The sequence below is a fragment of the Misgurnus anguillicaudatus genome, chromosome 13 (assembly GCF_027580225.2).
Source record: "Misgurnus anguillicaudatus chromosome 13, ASM2758022v2, whole genome shotgun sequence".
Lineage (NCBI taxonomy): Eukaryota > Metazoa > Chordata > Actinopteri > Cypriniformes > Cobitidae > Misgurnus > Misgurnus anguillicaudatus.
The window spans coordinates 15497289-15522627 of NC_073349.2; the positions used below are offsets into that span (position 1 = coordinate 15497289).

A 25339-nucleotide genomic window follows, 5' to 3' on the forward strand; every position below is an offset into this window, starting at 1 on the left:
AGATTACATGTAATTTGTTACTACCTAGCTCTGTGTGTTTACTATGCAAATACATCTGCATGACAATTTGAAACTTAGCAACAAACGAAAAGTTGACGTTTTGTGAACAATACAATTCCAGTTTATTTATTATAAGTTATGTGTGAATACAAATTCATTAACTTTTAAATAAATAATTTCCAATGTAATTTCTCACTGGAAACGTGGTTTATCATTGAAAAACCCCAAAATACTGTGTTTACCATTTAATCAAAATTTTTTTGTAGTTTTTAACCAAAAACACTGCAGAAGTTTTACTCCACAGAAACCCATCAAACTCGTGTTAACTCAAGTTTTATTAGTCACAGCTTTCACACCATGATGTAATTCCACTTCTGCTCCTGATGTCAAGCCATATAGATTATTTATTGGAACATGCGGCAGTGTAGGACACATTGTGCATATATATGCATACAGAGTCACTGCCAAATTCAGCAGAAAAACAAGAAAAAAAACCCACAAACAAAAGATTTGGAATAAACTGTGCAAAATAATAATACATTACAATCTTTTTTTGAATCAGCCTCACACCCAATAGGGCTGGGTAAGGACATGAGACATTTGATTGACTGAATCATAAAGCGCCAACTGTATAACGTGAATAAAACATTTCCACATTGCCACAAAAAAGAGAAAAAGAGGAATGAAAGATGACACAGATATGCAACTATTAAGCACGGCAGGTGAATTTAAAATCTAGTGTACTGTAGATTCAACCTTTCCATTTAAACAGTACATCCAAGCTTCACTATTAAGGAAAAAACATAAATATATAAAATAATAACAATATAATAGCACATATCAATAATAGTACTATAAAAGTGTTGATCTAACAAATAGCCCTTAAACTGATAATACATTGGCAAGACTTTTCTTTGAAACCATTATTCTGATTTTGGAAATAGAGACAGAATGTCCCAGCTGCCTCTATTTCTTTGAGAGAAATACTATTTGAACTTGTTTTTTACTTATTTCTATATTCTCTGAAATTGTCCTTTGACCTCACAAAAACATCCTAACATACACTGCAGAAACAATCTGAAATTGCCCCATTCATCCTCCTGTCTGTTTTGCTTCATTTCCAGCATTATTTGTTTCTCCTTCATTGCTATCATCATTTATTTCCTATAGTTTCCAAACTGAATGGCCAATCGGTCACTAACACAGCGGAAGGTAGCAGGCTGCACCTCCCAGTAGTTAACTGGGTTACCATAGAGACTGATGCCATTATAGAAGCTTCTCTTAATGCCAAAACCTCGAGGACAGAAGTCATCTATGTCCACTTGGCTGATGTTGTTGGAATGAAGGTAGACCACCTAAAAAAAGCATAGATCAGTGGTGTACATGTGTGATCATCAGCATGATACTGCACACAAACTGTGTCCTGAGTATCCCTCACCTGAAGGTACTTCATCTCAGGCAGACCCTTTGGGACTTTGCTCAGGCGGTTGTTTTCCAAATGCAGCTCCCTCAGATTTGGGACATATGATAGACTCCCATTCTCAATCATGCGGATGTGGTTGTAACCCAAACCCAACCTGGCAAATGAGGACAAGCGCAACAATAAGCAACAGACAATAGATGGAAAGCAAATACTGCGGCAGACACCTAGTGAGGTGGAAACACAATAGACTGAATTTACTGAATAGGCAACGGGTCGACTGCAGCCGCATAGCGGACGCCCTACTTAACAAATGCAGCATATGCAGGAATTTTTAATAGGACTGTTTATGTGAATATTTAGAGTGAAATAATGTAAGATGAGACAGCTATTATGTTTAAATGGATGCATTATGTGTGTTGGAATCAAACCCATGATCTTTTGCACTGCTAATGCAGTTCTCTACCAACTAAGCTACAGGAACCCAGTTATGCTAAAAATATTATATGAAAATACGGTCTGTCGTTTTAACCAAAGTGTAAAGTATTCCATAATCCCCCAGTAAAATACACTCACCTAAAGGATTATTAGGAACACCTGTTCAATTTCTCCTTAATGCAATTATCTAATCAACCAATCACATGGCAGTTGCTTCAGTGCATTTAGGGGTGTGGTCCTGGTCAAGACAATCTCCTGAACTCCAAACTGAATGTCAGAATGGGAAAGAAAGGTGATTTAAGCAATTTTGAGTGTGGCATGGTTGTTGGTGCCAGACGGGCGGTCTGAGTATTTCACAATCTGCTCAGTTACTGGGATTTTCATGCACAACCATTTCTAGGGTTTACAAAGAATGGTGTGAAAAGGGAAAAACATCCAGCATGCGGCAGTCCTGTTGGCGAAAATGTCTTGTTGATGCTAGAGGTCAGAGGAGAATGGGCCGACTGATTCAAGCTGATAGAAGAGCAACTTTGACTGAAATAACCACTCGTTACAACCGAGGTATGCAGCAAAGCATTTGTGAAGCCACAACACGCACAACCTTGAGGCGGGTGGGCTACAACAGCAGAAGAGCCCACCGGGTACCACTCATCTCCACTATGAGCTCACCAAAATTGGACAGTTGAAGACTGGAAGTATTGATTTCTGTTGAGATATTCAGATGGTAGAGTCCGAATTTGGCGTAAACAGAATGAGAACATGGATCCATCATGCCTTATTACCACTGTGCAGGCTGGTGGTGGTGGTGTAATGGTGTGGGGGGTGTTTTCTTGACACACTTTAGGCCCGTTAGTGCCAATTGGGCATTGTTTAAATGCCACGGCCTACCTGAGCATTGTTTCTTACCATGTCCATCCCTTTATGACCACCATGTACTCGTCCTCTGATGGCTACTTCCAACAGGATAATGCACTATGTCACAAAGCTTGAATCATTTCAAACTGGTTTCTTGAACATGACAATGAGTTCACTGTACTAAAATGGCCCCCACAGTCACCAGATCTCAACCCAATAGAGCATCTTTGGGATGTGGTGGAACGGGAGCTTCGTGCCCTGGATGTGCATCCCACAAATCTACAACTGCAAGATGCTATCCTATCAATATGGGCCAACATTTCAAAAGAATGCCTGCAGCACCTTGTTGAATCAATGCCACATAGAATTAAGGCAGTTCTGAAGGCGAAAGGGGGTCAAACACAGTATTAGTGTGGTGTTCCTAATAATCCTTTAGGTGAGTGTAGATTAATTGTAGATTTTTAGGGAGATGATCGATAATTTCTGTTTTGTACAATAAGCATATTTATGATTATTATTATTAATAATAAATTATTATAATTATGTTTGTTTAATCATTTTGTCTTTGTAATGTACAAGCTAAACTCATGATACGCACAAGTCATAGTTATTCAAATACCCATGTATTTAAGTTTTCAGACACCAGGTGGTGCTGTTGCCTCAAAGAGATGGAAAATAAAATGCACAATGAGGACTAGAGTCAATAAGGTCCAGAGGCACAAGGTAACCCAACCTATACAGGTGTTTATAGCGCTTCATGTCCTCTAGTTCGATGGCTTGGATCTGGTTATTGTCCAAATGAAGCTCATGAAGACTTTCAGGAAGATCTAGGAGATGGAAAATGTATAAATTATTATGTAACATAACCTCTAAAAATCTTTCAAATAATACAAATAGTGATTTATTGCTGAAGACATCCCTAAAGCTCATTCAAGTAAGAAATTGTAAAAGATAATCAAATCAAGGACAAATTTAAGGTTCTTATTTAAAAATAATATGCACCTGTCATTTGACACCCACAAGTTTTTATTAAAATGAATCACCTTTAGGTATTCCAGTAAGTTTGGCCTCAGATACGCGCAGGTAGTTGAGTGTTAGCCCTTTAAACGCCCCAGGCTCGAAGCCACTGTTCTGAATAGGGTTCCCGCCCATCTCTATAAGAAGACCAACATCAGACAGAATATCCCATCACAAAAACCAGCAGGCTCCATCTAAAAAAGGAAATGGTTTGGTCAGGCTGTAACCTCTGTACCACATAATGGCAAGAGTGCATACAAACCAATGCAGTTCATGCTGCCCAGACCAGAGAACGTTCCCTTTTCAACCTTCTTAATACGGTTGTCATGAATGCGCAGCTCCACCAGGGATGGGGGCAGGTTTTGGGGTACCACTGTCAGGAGGTTATGAGAAAAATAAAGCTTTTTTAAGCGTAGGAGGGGTGTGAAGCTTCTTGGGTGGACTTTGGAGATCATGTTGTTGACCAGTGACAGGGCCTGGGGAGAAAAGGTGAGAGGTTTTTGTTAAAAAAAAAAAACTTATTTATAAATGATGGTATTAATAAACTAATAATTTGTTATTTTTTAGTTTCTTTCTTACATAGACCATGTTAAATATTTTGATTGGTTGGGACAGACTACATAAATATTGAGAATAAATATTGGGAAAATTATGAGCACTAAGAAGGGAACTTAAATATTCAGTTTGGCAGTGGCATGTCTTTCCAAAACTACAGGACCGTTTTGCTTTAGAGACGGTGCCGACTGTTTCATATAGAGTGCCAAATGTAAATAATGGGTGCTAAAAATGACTGACCAGTTCCTCAAGTTAGCCCAAACATGCTACAAAAAATTGTGCGGTTTTTAAATGTCCAATTTACTTGACAAATGTCTTCAATATACATGTTATAATCTAAATATTAACAAGCCAAAGCATGGAATTTGATGACAAACGGCCAGTTATACTGCAAGCAAAGTTTGAGACATCAATACATAGCACATAAATCCATCCAAAGAGTTACAATATTATAAACTCTTTTTTTTAAACTACAAATAAGTACAACTTATTGCTTTAGTGAACAGATATAGCCTTATTTTAATATGCATAGACTGTTATATTGCAGTCATCTGTAAAAACTATTTTCAGCACAATTTACTTTGAATAAAGATATCACTTTATCATACAGCAGTCTTTATCTTCCCACGTGTTCATTGTTCATGAAGTCGTCGTTTATTATTTATTTATTTATTTATTTATATATTTATTTATTTTCTTATAGCCAAACTCATCAGTCTGTTTACTGATGCACCCTTGTTTCTTTAATCGCGTCTCCAATTACCGTGCCTTACATAAAGGTTTGCAAGTCCTTTGAAGTCGTTTTCCTTCAGTTCTGTGATGCGGTTGTTTTGTAGGTCCAGGAGTTTGGTGTCTCTGGGAATTTCCTTGGGGACTGCAGTCAAACCTACACAAAACGACATCATGTTTATATGCCAGCTTACGCAAGCTATATACATCTCTATACAAGTCTGTTTACAGAGAGAAGCAAAGATCATTAGCCCGCCATCTGGTTTACATTTTCCTGAGCCTCTTAGGACAGAGCTTCCTCTGTGTCATCAAATTAATCTTAAATACAATGGATTATCTTCAAAATGAGAGAAAAACTAGTTATTGCGCCCATATGGTTATTTATTAAGCATCCCACCCAGAATCTGATTTACATTCGCATTTGGCTAAGTACACTCCTGTATAAGCACTTTCGAATCATTTGGGATTCGTTTTCCACACACGAACCACATCACAAACTAGATCGAAATACTACCAGAACCACATCGAAGGCATCAATCCAACACTGTGTCTGTTTAAGCAGTGCAGTGTCCAAGAATCTAAATCAGGCCAATGATTCATGATGACATCCAAGAGCGCCCAATAATTTATACAAGGCTGGGTTTGACCTCTGTTCTCCTCCATCCATTTATAATGTGCTTGCAAACCACACGGCATCTTGCTGATCAGAAGTACTGTAATGTAGGAGGGGTGTGATGTATGTAACATATTAAAGGAATATTCCATTTTCTTAAAAGAAAAATCCAGATAATTTACTCACCACCATGTCATCCAAAATGTTGATGTCTTTCTTTGTTCAGTCGAGAAGAAATTATGTTTTTTGAGGAAAACATTGCAGGATTTTTCTCATTTTAATAGACTTTAATAGACACCAACAATTAACACTTAACTCAACACGTAACAGTTTTTTTCATGGAGTTTCAAGGGACTATAAACAATCCCAAACGAGGCATAAGTGTCTTATCTAGCAAAACGATTGTCATTTTTGACAAGAAAAAAATGCTCTTTTAAACCACAACGTCTAGGTCCGGTCCAGCGCGACCTAACGTAAATGCGTAGTGACGTAGGGAGGTCACGTGTTACATATATAAAACGTACATTTGTAAACGATAAACTGACACAAAGACATTAATTAGTATCAGTTGACATACAACAACGTAGGAACGGTCCTCTTTCAACGCACTTGTAAACACTGAGGCGGAGTTTCGCGTTCGTCTTCTGTGACCTCTTGATGTCATGACGTATTGTGTGGGGTCACCTGGCGCATCACGACCAGATTTAGACGAGAAGTTCTGCTTTAAAAGTGTATATTTGTTATTTTTCTTGTCAAAAATGACAATTGTTTTGCTAGATAAGACCCTTATGCCTCGTTTGGGATTGTTTATAGTCCTTTGAAACTCCATTGAAAAAAACTGTTACGTGTTGAGTTAAGTGTTAATTGTTGGGCTCTATTAAAGTCCATTAAAATGAGAAAAATCCTGCAATGTTTTCCTCAAAAAACATAATTTCTACTCAACTGAACAAAGAAAGACATCAACATTTTGGATGACATGGTTGTGAGCAAATTATCTGGATTTTGATTTTAAGAAAATGGAATATTCCTTTAAAGGGACATTCTGGATTATATACAACTTGTATAAAACTTAAAGAGACACTCCACTTTTTTTGAAAATAGTCTCATTTTCCAGCTCCCCTAGAGTTAAAAATTTGATTTTCTGGGTCTGGCGGTATCACTTTTAGCATATTTTAGCATAATCTATTGAATCTGATTAGACCATTAGCTTCGCGTTCAAAAATAACCGAAGTTTCAATATTTTTCCTATTTAAAACTTGACTCTTCAGTAGTTACATCATGTACTAAGACAGACGGAAAATTAAAAGTTGCGATATTCTAGGCTGATATGGCTAAGAACTATACTCTCATTCTGGCGTAATAATAAAGGACTTTGCTGCCGTAAGATGGCTGCAGGAGGTGCAGTGATATTACGCAGTTCCCGAAAATAGTCCTCTGCTATTAAAAGTAACTAAGGGGACTATTTTTGGGTGCTGCGTAATGTCATTGCTACAGAATAGTCAAGTTTTAAATTAGAAAAATGTTGAAACTCTTTGGTCATTTTTTAGCGCAATGCTAATGGTCTAATTAGATTTAATGGATTATGCTAAGTTATGCTAAAAGTGGAGATCAGCTGAATGTATTCCAAAACAGTAAAAATCAAATGTTTAACTCTAAGGGATCTAGAAAATGAGCATATTTTCAAAAAAGTGGAGTGTCCCTTTAAACTTGCAACATCAGTGGCCAGCTGTCAAAATACATTTCACTGCTAACTTAATTTAGAACCATAACCACATTGGTAACGCACATGGTAATCCTTTATGCCGATCATTGATCTATCAATATGAGTTTTTCACTGGCATGGTTTTCATGGTCTTTAACTTTTACATTTGGTCCTGCTAGTTTGTCCTTATTTAAAGTATAATGAAAGCAAACAATTTTCCCTAAGGTTTTAAAGTATGAGAAATAAAGCCTGTATATGCTATTCATGAAGTAATTGCTTATTAGTTCCTTTAATCGCTCTTTTAAAGTGAGTCTTAGTGATAGCTTGGCAAAATTACTTTATCTCAAAGTGGACATCCGGGAAGATCTAGTTGCTTGTGTGTTTGTACAATGAACACCTCCACGGGATCTTCAAGAGCCAGACCTATCATCTGAATGAACAGGGTCCAGGAAAACATTTTTATAATAGGGGTCGCCCACATTAAAGACACGCTTGCTGTCCCCCTTCATCACAGTGCCCAGAAAAACGCTTTTGGTTCCAGTTTCTTTCCATCACTGAAAAGAAATGAACAGCTTTATAAGTCTGTCCAGCCTGTGTGGGTTAAAGATGATTTCCCTTTATAACTATTCCTCTTTAAAACTATTTCCCCACCTGCCACTCAAACCAACCAGTGCTCTGTGAACTATGCCAGTCCAGCATTGGCACAAATAAAGCCAGAATACAGCTGCCCAGAACATTTACACTTTTAAATATGGGCAAATTTAACAACGATGGAGGGATATGACTACAAATATACACAAGCAACATGTGTTATGAATAAGAATAAACAGCAATTCAATTATAAACCATATGACATGACAACAACTTCCAGATACAGAGGAAAATGAGAGAGCACAAAAAATAAATGTACTGCAAAAAAGATTATGTGAAAGGAGTCATTATAAAGAATCACTTAAAGCAGAGAGAGAGACAGAGAGACTATATACGTGTGCAGTGTTTGTGTTTATGTAAGTCTTATATATGTTTGTCCATCCACAACTTGTGTATTTGTATTTAGAATAGTGATCATTCTTTAACTTCTAATTCTAATAACAATGCAAGTCTGCATGCCTCACATTTACAAATCACTTCAGTAAACAATAATGTTTTCTCTGTGATTGGGCGGCTGTTACATCCTGTCGGACAAAATGAAAGCAGAGCAGCCTGAAACAATCACATTGAAGTGAACTGTCTGTCATATTTAGGCCGTCAATTATGGGGCCTTGATAGCATCTTTTGTTGACATCTTGTAACTGCTGTTGACATAAAGTAACCAACATTTTCTCCCTGCCATTTTTAAATAAACAAACACTGTGAAAGACTTTCAGATCTTCGGTGTGCTGCACTCACACTCAACATCCCGTGTGTGCCTCACAAAAACAACACAAAACTCCTGCAGGTCAATGCGCACAAGACCTCTGCCTTTACCCCAGACTGTTATACAACAACAATGATGATGATTATACTGGTGATTAAAATTTATAACTTGAATGCACTGTAAGTATGTTTGTATAAAAGCATTTGCCAAAAACAAATGCACATGATATAATTTATTGTGTTTCATTGTTCGCACATGCGGTGACGCATTTACCTATCTGATTGGAACTTTACTTCCGGTTTCTGTTTGTTTAATGATCTGACTACTTTCTAAACTAAACTCTTAAACAAATACCTCGTCGAAAATAACAAATGCTTTGGTTTCCTTGTAATCTACGTGTTGCTTATTTTGCTTGTTATATAAATAAACTACTTTACAAGGACTTTGTTGTTATTTATTCTTACAAGTTTACCGAAAGTTACGTGTTTTCCATGAAAGCCGTTAGTTTATGTTGTTACTGCTAAAACCGTCTATATGAAGACATTTTTTCTTGTAAATTAGCATTTTTTTCAAACTCATGTATAGGTTTAGTAATTATACTTTAATGGCAATGAAAAGGTTATTAGTCAGTAATTGAAATGCCTTATTTTCACAAATGTCACTTTAGTCATTTCATTGGTATTTAACAAATTTTACCGTCTTTCGCTGCAAAACCCTCCAAGTACATGCAAGTTTTTAGGTAAAAATCTCCACTTCTAAAAAAAGTCTCCAGTTACTTTTCACGTCCTTTCTTAATACAGGGTAAAGGCTTAAAGAGCACCTATTTCATTGCTAAAAAAACAACGTTATTTTGTGTATTTGGTATAATGCAATGTGATCACGCGAACACATTGTATTATACCAAATATAAAAAAGTTGATTTAAAAAAAGCTCTGTATCCCTGATTGCCCAGCTAATCTACAGTATACGTTGTGGTTGGTCTGAATACCTTTGACGTCAGCCGAAAATGTGACGCTCCTTACCATGTTTGAAAGATTCGGTCACAATGCAATGCTAACAGGAGTTAACTTACAGGCTGTGAGTCCAAGCGGGAGGAATTATGATAAAGTTGGTCTTGTCTACATCACCAATCCCAGGAAGTGAACTGTTGACTATAATACGTGTGTTTGTTGTAGTCCAAGAAAAGAGATTTACGTTGGAGACGATAACTCGCGTCATCGTTTATGTTGGGGTTTGTACCTTTTGCATATTGTTAACATGTACTAATACACACTAATACACCAAAGGAAATAAAAAATCATGAATCAGACCATTGGTGCTCTTTAAAAATTCGGTCAATATCCTAATATACTCTGTGAACATTTAGATACACGCGTAATCGTTCATCCAATAAATTTTCCATGCAGAGGACTTTGCTGAAAAATCATAGTGACATTTAACGAATTCTGCCAACAAATCCGTATTTCTGGAATTAAGCGGATTTGAAATCATAATTTCGTTCACTTGTACAGGATACCTCTTTATGTGGTTGGACCTTGTGACCATCTTGCCAATTTTTAGTAAATCTTTATGTAATGTGATCTCTCTTTTCTTCTCTTTCTCTTTCTGTCTCTCTATCGCTCTCTCAAACAACCAAACACAAACACACACACACAAACATGCGCACTCAAACACACACACGCACACACAACTCAACCCAGCCAATGTTTAAACCAAGTCTATGAACTGCAAAAAATAAATATATCTTACTTGGTATTTTTGTCTTGTTTTCCAGAATAAATAATCTAATAATTCTCACATTGAGATATGTTTACTTGGTAAGCAAAGTGCCTCAAGAGGTTTATACTTAAAACAAGTAAAAATATTTGCCAGTGGGGTATGCAAAATATACTTAATTCCAGTTTCAACTTAAACTTAAATTAAGTTTATTTTTCTTACCCCACTGACAGATATTTTTATCATGTTAAGAGAAATAAAGATAAAGATTAGATTAAATAAATACAGTTTTTACTTCGATTCACTCATCAGTTCCTTTAATTGTTTCTTTATTCAGCTCATTCCTCTGCTCTTTCATGTTTAAAGCATTTGTACATTGCAATAAATTACTTTCAAGAAAATTTTTGTCTTGTTTTCAGTAAAAATATTTAAAAAATCTTAAATTAAGATGCTTTTTCTTGATGAGCAAACGACCCAAGAAAAAAAGTCTAGTTTTTAGACCAAAAATATAAAATTTAAGTGATTTTGTGCATAAACAAGCAAAAAAAATCAGCCAAAATTTCAAAAAAATGTTCAAAAAAAAATTTGCTTACCCCATTTTTTATTCTCAAAATCACTTACATTTGAGTTTTTTTGTCTAAAACCTAGCCTTATTCTCTTGGGTCCCTTTGCTCATCAAGAAAAAGCATCCCAATTTAAGAATTTTTTGATATTTTTACTGAAAACAAGACAAAAATACTAAGAAATGTTTTTCTTGAAAATAATTTTTTGCAGTGTATATACCCAGCCCAGTCTCCTGAAAATCCGTATAAATAGCACGAAGTGTAAAACTCGTGCAATACATACGCCAAATTCCACTTTGGCGTGCATATGATACGCAAGTCCTTCCCATTCACTTAAACGGGGCATCTTTTTTTGTCGTTTTATTTATTGGTTTCTCAATTTTTTTGCTATTTTTTACCATTTCCGCTTGGGTTTAGGGTTAGAACAACTTTTTGTTATATAAAAATGACATCCTAACCCAAACCCCAACTCTAACCCCAACTCCAAGCGACCATGGCTTAAATATGGACAAAAACATTGAGAAACCTGTATATTAAATAACATCATTAAGCAAATCTAAAATCTAACCCTAAACCCAAGCGAAAATGGTTTAAAAAACAGAAAAAAATTGAGAAACCAATAAATAAAACGACAAAAAAAGATGCCCCGTTTAAGTGAATGGGAAGGACTTGCGTATGCACGCCAAAGTGGAATTTGGCGTATGTATTGCACGAGTTTTACACTTCGTGCTATTTATACGCAACCTCAGGAGACTGGGTAGATATACCTGACATGTGCATATTACACACACACACACACACACACACACACACACACACACACACACACACACAGAGCGTGCTACTCACTAAGGTCTGAGCACTGGATCACATTGAGTTGACACTGGCAACCAAAGGGACATAAGGGCACATCTGGTGGCAGGTCCTCCCCATCAATCCCCGAACCTTCTTCGTCTCTCATCATTATCGTCGTCAGATCTCCCCCGTCACCATCCATGCTGAAATCCCAGAATCCTTTCTGCTCAAAGGGCAGGGCCAGAGAAGAGGCCATCAGGGTGCAGATATGCAACAGCAGCAGAAGAGAGCGGCCGGAGAACATGACTGAGATACAGACACACACTGACCTACAGTACAGGATAAGAGAAAAAGAAGAGGAGAGACTTATGAAACCAATGACTCATAATAACTTACAATGTCTCTATTATGTACTGTTGCCCCTCATAACCCGGCACTTGCTGATGTTATGCATGTTATTCACATCAAAAGCAAATACAGTAAACAGAGTCACTGGAACATTGGCCACCAGGTGTTTACCGTCTAAAATGCTTGTTTTTTTCCTTCAAAAGCTAATGTTTGGACACATCTGTGGAATAATTTTTGCATCAACCCGAAATGAAACAAGAGACAAAATCCTGATTGATGTTGATCATCAGACACTGCCTCATCTGTGAAATGCATGTTAGGAAAACAATTGAATCTATTGTCATATAGGGACCTGCAAAATATAGCTTTATGGCTGAATTTTCTCTATCCACCCACCATTGGCAGATGTGGCATAAAGTTAATGTTGGAGCCTGCATACAGTTCTGTTTATGATGATTAAGGCTGTCTTCAAGTACATGAGAGGAAAAGGGTGGTTCGCGTTTGATATTTGAGTTTTTCTTGGAGGAAATTATAACATTGAAGGTAAATACATCATTAAACACCGGACATGCCCTTCCTGCATAACACTGAGAACCAACAATGTGCCTTATTTTACAACTTTACCAAAGATATATGACCCCAAATCTAGGCTAAAGTGTCTTAAATATGAGCAAAGGATCATCAAAGTTTCATTTCAATCATTGGTTTTAAATTCATAAAACCATTCATTTATGACCTTACTCAGTCAATATTAAAAATATCAAGATTATATTTCACAGAATGTTCTTTACTTTATATAGGATGATTTTATGCAACAACATATCACTTTAGCTGGGTTTTTTACAGACTGCAACACATGTTCAATGTTCATTACAATATCAAACAAGCCAATGAACCTTAAAAACTATTATGTGGTTTGTTAAAACCATGACCTAACAGTTAACACATGTGAGACACAAGACTGTAAAATATTGCAAGGGATGTAAAATGACAATGAAGTTTGCTGTGCAATTGTTACAGAGACCCTACGAATCCAATGCTGAGTAATTTTAACTGTATGTGCCGATTTAGCATCTCTTACACCAGACAGACAGTTGTTGGGTTTGTGTACATGCATGTCTGTAAGATCAATCTGGTCAGACAGTGTGGTGGTGCTGGAAAAACTCAGACTAACCTTCTTAAAACACATTTTAAAACAAGCCATTCATTAGACAGGAAAGCGTAAGGAAGAAATATTTCTGGCTGTCTCTGTGTTTGTTTGCAAGTGTTTGTATGGATGTCTAGGAGGGTGGAAAGCCACACATGATGTCACATTTGAATGAGCTCCAGCTGACTCATGTGATGTCATCACTAGGGTAGGGCTGAGATGTGGTTAAGGATTTGGGGTCTGTTGAACCCGCATTAGGGCCTTTCTGGTACAGTCAACATAAACCTCAAATCCACTGTTTCCACCAAACGTCCCACACCTGTCCTACATCCAACTTGAATCACACACAATTTTAACACCTCACATACTGATCGACTAAATAACTTAACAATGCAGCAACATTACATTCTCATTTATTTAATTTGTTAACACGATCCAGCTTGAACAAAGATCTTGACTTGAGGTCCTCAATGATTTGCCACATCATTACCATATAGTGTAATCCGTGTTACTCCCTATACATGTTAAAAATAAACACATGTGATTGTGCAAGAGATGCTAGAAGAAATCAATTTGAGATGTCCCTCGACATTTGCTTTTGGAGAAACTTCAATGATTGTTTCCAAGGAGAGAAGCTTGCAATGCAGAAGTTCAATGTCTTCTGTATTATTGCCCCTTTGCTCTTTACAGTCACATTCAAGGTCACGTTCTTCCTGATCCCATTTTTAAAACCTAGTTAGTGTGTAATGTTGCTATAATAGCATAAATAAAACCTGTAAAATGATAAAGCTCAAAATTCACTGCCAGGCGATATATTTTCTTTAACAGAATTCCTCTTTCAAAGCCTACAGCGAACGTCCGGTTTGGACTACAGCCCTCTACTTCCTGCTTTAATGACGTCAGTAGAACAGTTTTTTGACTAAATTCCGCCCACAGGAATATGTCAGTCGCCAGCTTTGGTCAAACGGCTCTGCTAACCCTGGTGAAAAACAAATATACTTTATTGTATTTCAAGTATATTTAACTTTGCAATAGTACATTACAAATATACTTACAAAGGAATGTACTTTCTTTAAACATATTTAAAGTATGCTTACAACATATTTGCGCGTATTTTTTACAATTAAACTTTTAACATACTTCAAAATAATTATACTTTAGTATATTTTCTAAAAGTATACTTTAGAAAAATATACTTAAAGTTAAAGTTTTGTGCAATTTTTAAAGTATACTAAATTTAAACTTATTTTAAAATGTATTTTAGGTATACTTTATCGGTATGCTTAAAGTTATCATTATAATAATGCACTGACAGTATATTTCTAAAATACATTATTTAGTATTCTTTAGAAACAGTATATTTTAAGCACATTTTGAAAGTATATGGGGTGTACAAATGTATATTATTTTATGGAGAAATAACGTGGGCTTAAAATTACGAGAGAGCAGTATGTTCTGTTACATTTTATATTGTAGATGTATACATTTGTAATATACTATTAACATAATAAGGTACACATTAACTTCACTATAGTCAAGCATTGGATAAACCAATGAACTGTGTTTTACCACAAAATAACCATGGTTTTGCTAATAATAATCAATACACCCAAAAAAAAACATGGTTACTAAACTTTTACCACAAAAAAAAAAAAACATTCATTTTCGTAAGGGGAATATGAGTGTTTGTTTTTTTGTAGTTTTTGAGTCAATTGCATACCGCTTTTAGCTGTACACATTAATTAACTTAAACAGTTTTCGTAAATGCATTTCAGAGAAAAGTGAATTCTGAGATTTGAATAATGCATCTGACGTGTGGGATGACGTCACGACGCACGTATTTTGATTTTTACCAGTCGTTCAAGACAGACGGATTCAGTCCCAAGGTACGTTAAAATATCTTAAAATTAATATATTTGATTATCGTTTGACCATTCTGAAGTTTATCAGTAGACTATCATATTTCGAATGCGAAATGTTGTCAATAACGCGGTGTCTAACTCGCTATTAGTGATAAGCTGCTGTGTAGCTTAGCTTAGCTTAGCTTATAGCTAATGTTAAAGGTTTGAAAGATAGCACTGTTAGCCTGTTAAATCGAATTAGTACACCCGATTGTTTTGTTAAATATATGTATTGGTGTGTATGTATATGTTAATGAAAAAAGGTAGCGTCAGAAAATCTGTTTTTTTAATGTAGCGTGAAAGTTAACCATTTATTGACTGTTTAGAGGTTGTAAGGCTTTTACCTAACTTAACTGTAGTATTAATGATGCTGCATTCTTTCCTCAGAAGCTAAAGTTTTTCAAAGACATTTGTAGGGAGGACTTTGCAGCTAATGGTAAGTCATTTTAAACTCTTAAGATATAATAATTCATTCGTAGTAGTAAATCAAGCTTCAGTTTAGATAACGTTATATACATATTGAGGAAGTTTCCCGGACAGGGATTAGACTAGTCCTAGACTAAAATAAATGTAAGAGCTGTCCAAACTGAAAACAACTTGCACTGACATATCTTAAAATACACCAGTGTCCTTTGTTTTGCCTCAAAATGCACACAGGTAATGTTTTTATTAAGGCATGTTTTTTGAAACTAGTTATATTTCTTAATTAAACTAAGGCCTAGTCCTGTTTTAAGATAATCCCTTTCCAGGAAACCACCCAATTGTCTGCTTGTTGCATTTTCTTTCTCTGACAAGTTTTACATTTAAATTTAATACAATAAAATCTTTCTTTAGGAGCTAAAGTATTTTATGTAAGGAGGATTTTGCAGTCCATATAGGCAAGTCATTATAATGAAAACTCTTAGGGGTGGTTTCCCGGACAGGGATTAGCTTTATCCAGGACTAGACCTTAGTTTAATTAGGATAGTTTTAACAAACATGCCTTACTAAAAACATTACTTATGTGCATTACGATGTAAAACAAAGGGCACTGATGTATTTTAAGATATGTCAGAGCAAGTTGTTTTCAGTTTGGACAGCTCTTACATTTATTTTAGTCTAGGGCTAGTCTAATTCCTGTCTGGGAAACCGCCCCTTAATATATATGATGACATTTAAGTCAAGCTCTAGTTTAGGTAAAAATATATCTGCTATACAATCTCTGCCAGTAAACTATAGATTTAATACAGTAAGTCTTAAATAAATGTAATGTTTTAATATTAAACACTTTTTAATTGAGCTTATTGTCTCTCTCTTTTTCAGATTTCCTTAGGCTGAACCAAAACCTGCCAGACTAAAGTTGATTTGGGAGAGAAAGACGTTGTAAACTCAATCATCTTGACATTCTTCAATGAGTAATTGTTCAATTTTTAGGCAAATACTGTACACTTTGAATGCTGTGAATAAAACTATATTTTAAATATATTTAAAATGAATTGTTTTTGACTCTTTTAATCAGCTTTTATTTATTTGGAAAAAATTATTTTGGTTATGTTACCAGCAAGTAATCTATTCCCAAAATAGCACTCTTTAAGTTAACTAATTATTAACGCACTTGAAGTATACTCATTACTAATCTAGCTGCAGGTATGTAAAAGTATACAAAATGTAATGTACTTGGCATATTCATTTTTCACCAGGGCAGTTTTTAGAATTTTGGATTGGCCAAAAATACATAGAATGTATGCAAACAGTCTATTTAAGGTATACTGATTGTATGTTTGCAAGACACTCATATTACATTTGTAATGTACTCCTAACATAAATAAAACACACTCTAAATCCACTTATCAAGCATGAATTTAGCACAAAAACAGTCATGTACTTAAATTGTACTAAATACACTTAAAGTTGTTCCACTTTAGCACACAAAAGTACACTAAATACACTTAAAGTTGTACTTTGTTACAATTAATATACAACTAAAATATATTAAGTACAAAATTAATTGTTCCAAAATAGCACTCTTTAAATAAACTAATCAATAGCACACTTTAAGTATACTGGTCATTAGTGTGACTGCAAGTATACTTAAGTATATCAAAATTAAATATATTTAGCATACTATTTTTTCACCAGGGAAGCTAAGCTGCTATCGAATCACAACACACTAAACAAAGTACACAATCAGAATTCGTTACGTATTTCTAACGGGGGGACTTTATAGAATAATGAAGACATCAGCCTGTTTTTAGGACAGTGAAAACAGCGCTATAAGTAAATTGTGTGAAAAATAGATCGTTTTTTACACGTGAAACATGAACACATGTTATATTGTGCACTGTAAACACAATCAAAACTTCAAAACACAGAAAGAATTTCAAATATGTTTCCTCAGCAAAATCATCACGATTCAGAGTTTGAAGATTGAAAAGGCATGAGAGGCATTCGACCTCCCAAATGCTGAATGATATTTGAAGAAACAACAGAAAGATCTGGTTATTGGCAAAACTACCCACTTTTAAAATTCAAGAGATGAAGATGAGTTAGTCTCATTTTAGTATGTAACACTCATGACATATGAAATGACCTTTTTTGTTTACACTTTATTTTATGGTGTCTTTACAGTGTACTAATATAATTACAACTTATTTGTGTTTTATTTTATGAAATCCTGCTTTGCATATGAAGTAACCGTTTTATAAAAGCAATAAGCCCCGCAAAGCAGTAGGGTTACAGTGCATTTTATAACAGCTAATGGGGTTTTAACAACACCCCTTAGCTGTTATAAAATGCACTGGTAACCCACTGTTTCTTGGTGGTTATTGCTTTAATTGACTTTGGTCCTTCGAAAATAAGGCACATCCGGCGTGTCGTGCCACATTACCACCTTGGGTGTGCATTATTTTCTTATAATTCAACGGCCCGTCGTCAATTATTCCTTACTTAACAACATGTACTTACTATAGGGTTGGGTTTAGTATAAGGGTTAGTTTAGGGATTTAAGTTTTATTTAAATATGCATAATTTACTGCTATTAATATAGTATTAACATGTAACAAAGACAACATAAAATTTAGTGTTATAGTTGACTAAAGTAATAACTTTTATTCTCATATTTGAAGCTCAAAAGTTTCCATTTGCTCTCAATTTAGTTTCACGGCTGTCTTGGAGAAATCTCATTTGTTATTTTTCAAGTCGTCAATTCACAAAGACCTCATACAAATCACGTAGTTAGATCATGTCTGCTGTAATGTTTGACCTTTAGGGAGGAACTGAATGATTTCAGTCACATCTTAAAGCCAGAAACTAGTCGCGGTTGCTATTTATATATAACAAACTCACACTGAAGATTCCCATTAGATTCACAGGATCCCACACAAACATTATTCATAAAACCATGTCTCCATTGACTCCTTTAAACGTCCCATCAAACACACCATTACACACAGCTTCAGGTTTAACAAAGTAATGAGAGTGAATGCTTTGGCTGTTCCTCATGGCAACTTCTCAACCATCAATCATTCTCAGACTCAGTTCAAACGTGTTGTTTAAACCCAAGTCAATACAAAGATCTAAAAAATATTCTCACAGAGAGACAAATACATTAAAAAATTGTCACAGTTGCTGACAGTTTCCACAACTGACCATACACAGCTGATCCAAACGTTTGCTAAATATCCATGGTAGCCATAACATCCTGAAGTATCATCCAAAGGTACAGCATTCTTTAATCTGTCATATCAACAACTATGTGTGCTCATGTCTTATTGTCTGCCCATCACTCACTTAAAAGTCAAACACATTGGACAGCGGCAGCCATTTTCTACGGTGGTGACCTGAAATAAGGGCAAACAGGGAAAGAAAATGTACCAATTTGTAAAAATAGCGGCTAAATTATACCATGCACCCCAAAAAAGGTCCGGTTTGGACTGGCTAAAGGAATGCAAGAAGGCGGCAGATGCACAATTATACACAATCTCTCCACGGAGGAGTCTATATGTGTTATTTATGAACACAAGCAGCACCATAATATGCATACATAAGTATATGTGCCATTTTTATGGGATTGAATATACTGTGCTCAGCATTTTCACACTGTGACTTTACAGCACACAGCTGCTTAACAAAACAAAAGTGTGTCTGTGTGATCTTAATAAGCGTGTTCACACAGCAGAATATTGTTCGGTTAAACAACAGTTGTGTTTTTATTTCGGTTATGAAAGAGATCGACATCCGCATTCGTTGTCCAAAGTGATTTACAAAGGTTTTCAGGACTTATATAATGCATATACAGTACAAAGCTGACCTTATTTTCATTCTGACAAAGGAAAGGAAAACAAACACACAGAAATATCAGCAGAGACAAATATAATCCTATCCCACAGTGTGAGCCAAATGCATCTGAAGAAAAACAATGCTCGCGGTAAGCACTTTATACATTTGGCAGACGATTTTATCCAAAGGGACTTACAGTGACTTCAAGGTATATATTTAAGCAGTATGTGTGTTCCCTGGGAAACAAACCCAATGTTAACACAATGCTCTAGCAAATGAGCTACAGGAACACCTAATCCATATCATCTGCATTCCTCTCCTGCATGGTGATTTTAGGAATGATATTGTTTAGATCCGTGGTTCCCAAACCTTTTACAACAACAATAAACATTTCTGGACAGAAACAATACATGCTAATATATCATATTGTACAATATTATGTATAGTATAATAATATTAAAAAACATGCAACACATACACTTGTTAGACCAAAAATAATACAGGTGCTGGTCATATAATTAGAATATCATCAAAAAGTTTATATTTTTCACTAATTCCATTTAAAAAGTGAAACGTATTATATTCATTAATTACACACAGACTGATATATTTCAAATGTTTATTTCTTTTAATTTTGGTGATTATAACTGACAACTAAGAAAAATTCAGTATCTCAGAAAATTAAAATATTGTAAAAAGGTTCAAAATTGAAGACACCTGGTGCCACACTGTATTCCGCTAATTAACTTAAAACACCTGCAAAGGCCTTTAAATGGTCTCTGAGTCTAGTTTTGTAGGCTAAACAATCATGGGGAAGACGACCATTGATACCTTGCACAATGGAAAGCAAGACACAAAAAGCCATTGCAAAAGAGGCTGGCTGTTCACAGAGCTCTGTGTCCAAGAACATTAATAGAGAGGCGAAGGGAAGGAAAAGATGTGGTAGAAAAAAGTGTACAAGCAATAGGGATAACTGCACCCTGGAAAGGATTATGAAACAAAACCCATTCAAAAATGTATGGGAGTTTCACAAAAAGTGGACTGCAGCTAGAGTCAGTGCTTCAAGAACCACTACACTGCAAAAAATGACTTTCTTACTTAGTATTTTTGTCTTTTTTTCAGTAGAAATATCTAAAAATTCTTAAATCAAGATGTATTTTCTTGATGAGAAAAATGACCTAAGAAAATAATAGACAAAACATATACAATTTAAGTGAATTTGTGCTTAAAACAAGCAAAAATATCTGCCAATGGGGTGAGAAAATTTTACTTGAATTAAGTGTTTAAGAAAAAAGAAATCTTATTTCACTTTTTTTTCTCACCCCATTGGCAGATAATTTTGCTTGTTTCAAGGACAGTTTCACTTGAATTGTATATTATTTGTCTTAAAACTAGACTTATTTACTTAGAGCATTTTGCTCATTAAGAAAAAGCATCTTAATTTAAGAATTCCTAGACATTTCCAGTGAAAACAAGACAAAAATACTAAGTAAGAAAGTCATTTTTTGCAGTGTACGCACAGACATGCAAGACATGGGTTTCAGCTGTCGCAATCCTTGTGTCAAGCCACTCTTGAACCACAGTGTCTCGCCTGGGCTAAAGACTGATGAAAGTAAATTTTGCATTTCCTTTGGAAATCAGGGTCCTAGAGTCTGGAGGAGGAGAGGAGAGGCACACAATCCATGTTGCTTGAGGTCCAGTGTAAAGTTACCACAGTCGGTGTTGGTTTGGGGTGCCATGTCATCTGCTGGTGTTGGTCCACTATGTTTTCTGAGGTTCAAGGTCGACGCAGCCGTATACCAGGAAGTTTAAAGTACTTCATGCTTTCTGCTGCTGACCAACTTTATGAAGATGCAGATTTAATTTTCCAACAGGACTTGGCACCTGCACAAAGCTACCAGTACCCGGTTTAAAGACCATGGTATTCCTGTTCTTAATTGGCCAGCAAACTCGCCTGACCATAACCTCATAAAAAATCTGTGGGGTATTGTGAAGAGGAAGATGCGATATGCCAGAAACAACAATGCAAGAGCTGAAGGCCACTATCAGAGCAACCTGGGCTCTCATAACACCTGAGCAGTGCCACAGACTGATCGACTACATGTCACACTGCATTGCTGCAGTAATTCAGGCAAAAGGGGCCCCAACTAAGTATTGAGTGCTATACATGCTTATACTTTTCATGTTCATACTTTCCAGTTGGGCAAGATTTCTAAAAATCCGTTCTTTGTATTGGTCGTAAGTAATATTCTAATTTTCTGAGATACTGAATTTGGGATTTTCCTTAGTTGTCAGTAATAATCATCAAAATGAAAAGAAATAAACTTTTGAAATATATCAGTCTGTTTGTAATAAATTAATATAATATACAAGTTTTACTTTTTGAATGGAAGAAATACATTATATGACCCTGCCTGTGAAAACCAGGCTAAAGTCTCATCATCTATTAATGCTATTAGGAGCCTCAAAATGGCCTACTCGCCTAATCTTAAAAATATCAAGGTTATATTTTCAGAGAATGATCTTTACATTATATATGATGATTTTATGTATAAACAGTAAATTACTTTAGCTGGGTTTTCACAGACACATTCACATATGTGAACTCAGTTTTAATGTTGCATTGGTCTTTAAAACGGTTTGTGTACCCCTATGGTAAATTATATCATCTAATCTGGTGTTTCTGACAAAGGGAGACAATAATTAATAAAATGTCAGATTATAATAATATTGCAAAAACCTGTACAGAAATCAAACAACCCTGTGCAGTAGTGCAGTTACATAGAGCAGCGTCTGTGCAGAAGAGCAGCTACAGAGAAATCTTTCTTAATGCTTGAGAATGTTTGCCATGATTATTATAATGATGATAATACTGAAACAAAACAGTAATGGATTAGTCAAAGGGGGAATTTCCCTCCGCATTATCAGCCATACAGTACTGTTGTCTGTTTTGAATGTCTTTATGTAATTGGCTTGCTGTGTGCAGACATATATGATCATATAGCAGCGGCATCAACATATACTGCAAAATAAAAATACAAATCTATCCTTCCCTTTTTAGATGTTTGAATTATTAAATGTAAAAATAGTGATAAAATAGGAAAAAGATGCATCCTGTGATAAGATGAAGAAATCTTTTAATGTTTACACCAAAATGCATTTTTTTACTTTTTGGAAATTATAATTAGAAGTTAAGTGTAGAAAGTAAAATTATAGCACATCTTTAACTGACATACCAGTGTTGGGAGGTAAAAGTTGTTTGGTGCATTGCGATAAACTCACATGACCCTGGTGAATTTTTAGCACAGTAAATTAGCTGGAAAGGTCACCAATAAAAAAATCTCAAAATCACGGCTTGCCTTTAACACAATACATAAGGTTTAAGCAGACAAGAAAGAACACAGTTACTTTCAGTGTTTAACAGCCAGTGAATGTTTGATATCATCAAAAAAGCTATATTCAAATGCATGCACCTCTTCTCTATCGCCTCATCTGAATTGGGTAGTTCTGGGTTCATGCACTTGCCTGGAATGAAGTGCTTGCTTGACGGTAATTTGTTAACAAATAAGCTATTGCCTGACAATGTCTGTGACCACTCTGCATGAATGTGTTGACAGAGAAAACACAAAGTGAGGTCAGACCTGGTAAAGAGAGCACAGAATCAAGCCTCCAAGTGAGTGTTTCTTTTCAACATTTTTGACTTATACCCTCACATCCGTGGGATTCAAGTACTCATTCATTGACACAAACCAGAAGTGTTAGTTGTTATGAAAAGTGTTGTGTTATTTATGCAGGTTGTTACTTAAATAATTTAGTATTATCATATGATCATATACAATTGATTCATCATGATTTATAACAATTGATTTGGGAGAAAAATATTCATAGAGCAGCTTCCTCTCTTTCTAATGACTCGTGAGCTTATGTCTTAAACATGTTTTAATAGGGTTTAGTTTTGTTAATGGTTGAATTAATTTTAATAAAATCCAGATGGAACATTTACTAAGGTAATATCATTTGCACTTCTTGAATGATGTAATTTAAGATCGGTTAAATGAAATGTCACTATTTTAATACCCCATTATTATAGGATGAATACAATTTCTAAGTTACTGGTTAAAAAAGGGCCAACAATGTTTTTTAATTATTGGAATTAATTAAGAGAAGGTGGAATTAAAAGGTAAGAACTTAAAAATGTATGCTTTAAAGTAAAAAAAAACAACAACTCAAAATTCCAAATGATCAAAGTACAAAGTTTTGGGGGGTTTCACAACATGGTCACAATTCATATTAATGCAATATAATGCATCAGAAGGAATAGTAAATCTCTTAACCTGACCAAGACTAAGTTTTCATCATAAATTCAGTGTAGTGTAACACCTCTACCTCACTTTATATCTAAGCCTTCCTGTGCATCCCATCCTCTCATGTGTCTCAGTGTTCACTGCATCCACTCCATATGCTGTATATACTTTACAGAGGTACTTGGAAAAGGTGCAATATGTGTGTATTAAGTGTTGTTTTATTAATCAGCAATTTAGTATCTCTACTCTCAGTGCCTTTAATGATCTTAAAACACTATACCTAGAAAGACAGACACTGAGAGTTTTATGTATTTATTTTTAAGAAACATCCATTGAGGTTACATTTGAATTGATAAGATTCTAATGCAAATCTACAAGCTTATTATTTAAAATAGTTTTTCTTAATGCATGTATCTAATCTTAACCCAAAAACATTTATGGATGTAACTCTAACCCTAACATTATAACGACAATATAGAGATCTAGAAGTATTAAAATATTCATTATTCACTAAGTGCAACAAGTTTGCACAGACATGACCTGCAGGCTATATGTCTATCATATCTCGATATATACGTCATATAAACTGTACATTAAATCATTAATCATAAAAGTATCGATAAAACTAATTTAAAAATTAAAAAGGGCTAACGTTAGAAGGTACAGTAGGCTATCCATCGAAATATCATAAAACATTATCATAAAAATAAGTCCACAAAATGTCATTTCGAATGGGAATTAATTAAACCAAATTATTTGTGACAAAGGCTTTTAAAAAAGTTTGCATTTTGTGAATATCAAAGACTGCATATCTACTGACCTTTAACTGAGGTGAAATATTTCCACGCTGCGCTCGTGCGTCTGATGACAAATGCTTGGTATTTGGTCTCTGAATGTCGGACTTTCACACAAAGATATTGACTTCAAAGCGTCTTTGCCTCTCATGTGTCAGTGAGCGAAGAGCTGCACACTGTTGAAATGGGCGAACACGCGCGTGCGGGTTTGGGGTGGGAACTTACACTGGCTCGTGTCCGGTAAGACCTTCATAAAACGCATTTAAAGATCCGTTATTTTGTTGTTCTCAAGTGTAACCAATCAAAACATGTGTTTCTAATCATGTGTTTCTAAGTTAAACTAAAAAGTTTGCTTTAGTAACAGCATCCTATCAGATACAGTTATTAAAGGGATAGTTCACCCAAAAAGAAAAATTCTGTCAGTATTTTCTCATCCTCATGTTTTGTTCCAGATCTGAATTTCTTTTTTTCTAATGAACACAAAATAAGATATTTTGATAAATGATGGTAAGCACACAGCATGTAACTCTTACGATGGAATTTAATGGGTACCGTCAACTTACCATCATTTATCAAAATATCTTATTCATCATTTATCACAATACTTACATAATATTTGTTTTTTCTACTATGGAAGTCATAAAATGGCGTTCATAAAAATAAGTAAATGTTCATATATTTTAAGATATTAAGTTTAAATAGTTAACAGTTAATTATTTGTTTTAAAAGAAGAACGTTTTAGAAGAAAGTTAAAAGATCAAACCTTTAAATTAAAATATTTAGTATTAGTAGATGTTGAAATTAAGATGAGCGAAGTTATTAACAATG

The 25339-nt window shown here is 35.1% G+C and overlaps 1 protein-coding gene and 1 long non-coding RNA gene across 2 annotated transcripts; one reads left to right on the forward strand and one right to left on the reverse strand.

Moving 5' to 3' along the window:
- Positions 1–317: 317 nt before the first annotated feature.
- bgnb (biglycan b) lies at positions 318–24754 on the reverse strand. The gene is made up of 8 exons (XM_055187808.2): positions 24538–24754; positions 11815–12089; positions 5059–5171; positions 3993–4206; positions 3757–3867; positions 3447–3540; positions 1439–1577; positions 318–1355 (listed from the first exon to the last, which is right to left on the reverse strand). The coding sequence occupies exons 2-8, from the start codon at positions 12062–12064 to the stop codon at positions 1158–1160; spliced, it is 1119 nt and encodes a 372-aa protein (XP_055043783.2). The 5' UTR covers positions 12065–12089; positions 24538–24754; the 3' UTR covers positions 318–1157.
- On the forward strand, positions 14221–16631 carry LOC141369392 (uncharacterized). Its single transcript, XR_012373069.1, has 3 exons — positions 14221–15141; positions 15544–15592; positions 16459–16631. It is a non-coding gene; the product is annotated as an uncharacterized lncRNA (long non-coding RNA).
- Positions 24755–25339: the final 585 nt, after the last annotated feature.

Bases quoted from the DNA above. Each gene is read 5' to 3' on its own strand.
- bgnb (XM_055187808.2), bottom strand. From the start codon at position 12,064: ATGTTCTCCGGCCGCTCTCTTCTGCTGCTGTTGCATATCTGCACCCTG. The intron at 3,868-3,992 runs GTTTGTATGCAC...GTCTTCTTATAG, and splicing joins GGGCAGCATGAACTGCATTG to AGATGGGCGGGAACCCTATT. The intron at 3,541-3,756 runs GTGATTCATTTT...TCCATCTCCTAG, and splicing joins ACTTACTGGAATACCTAAAG to ATCTTCCTGAAAGTCTTCAT.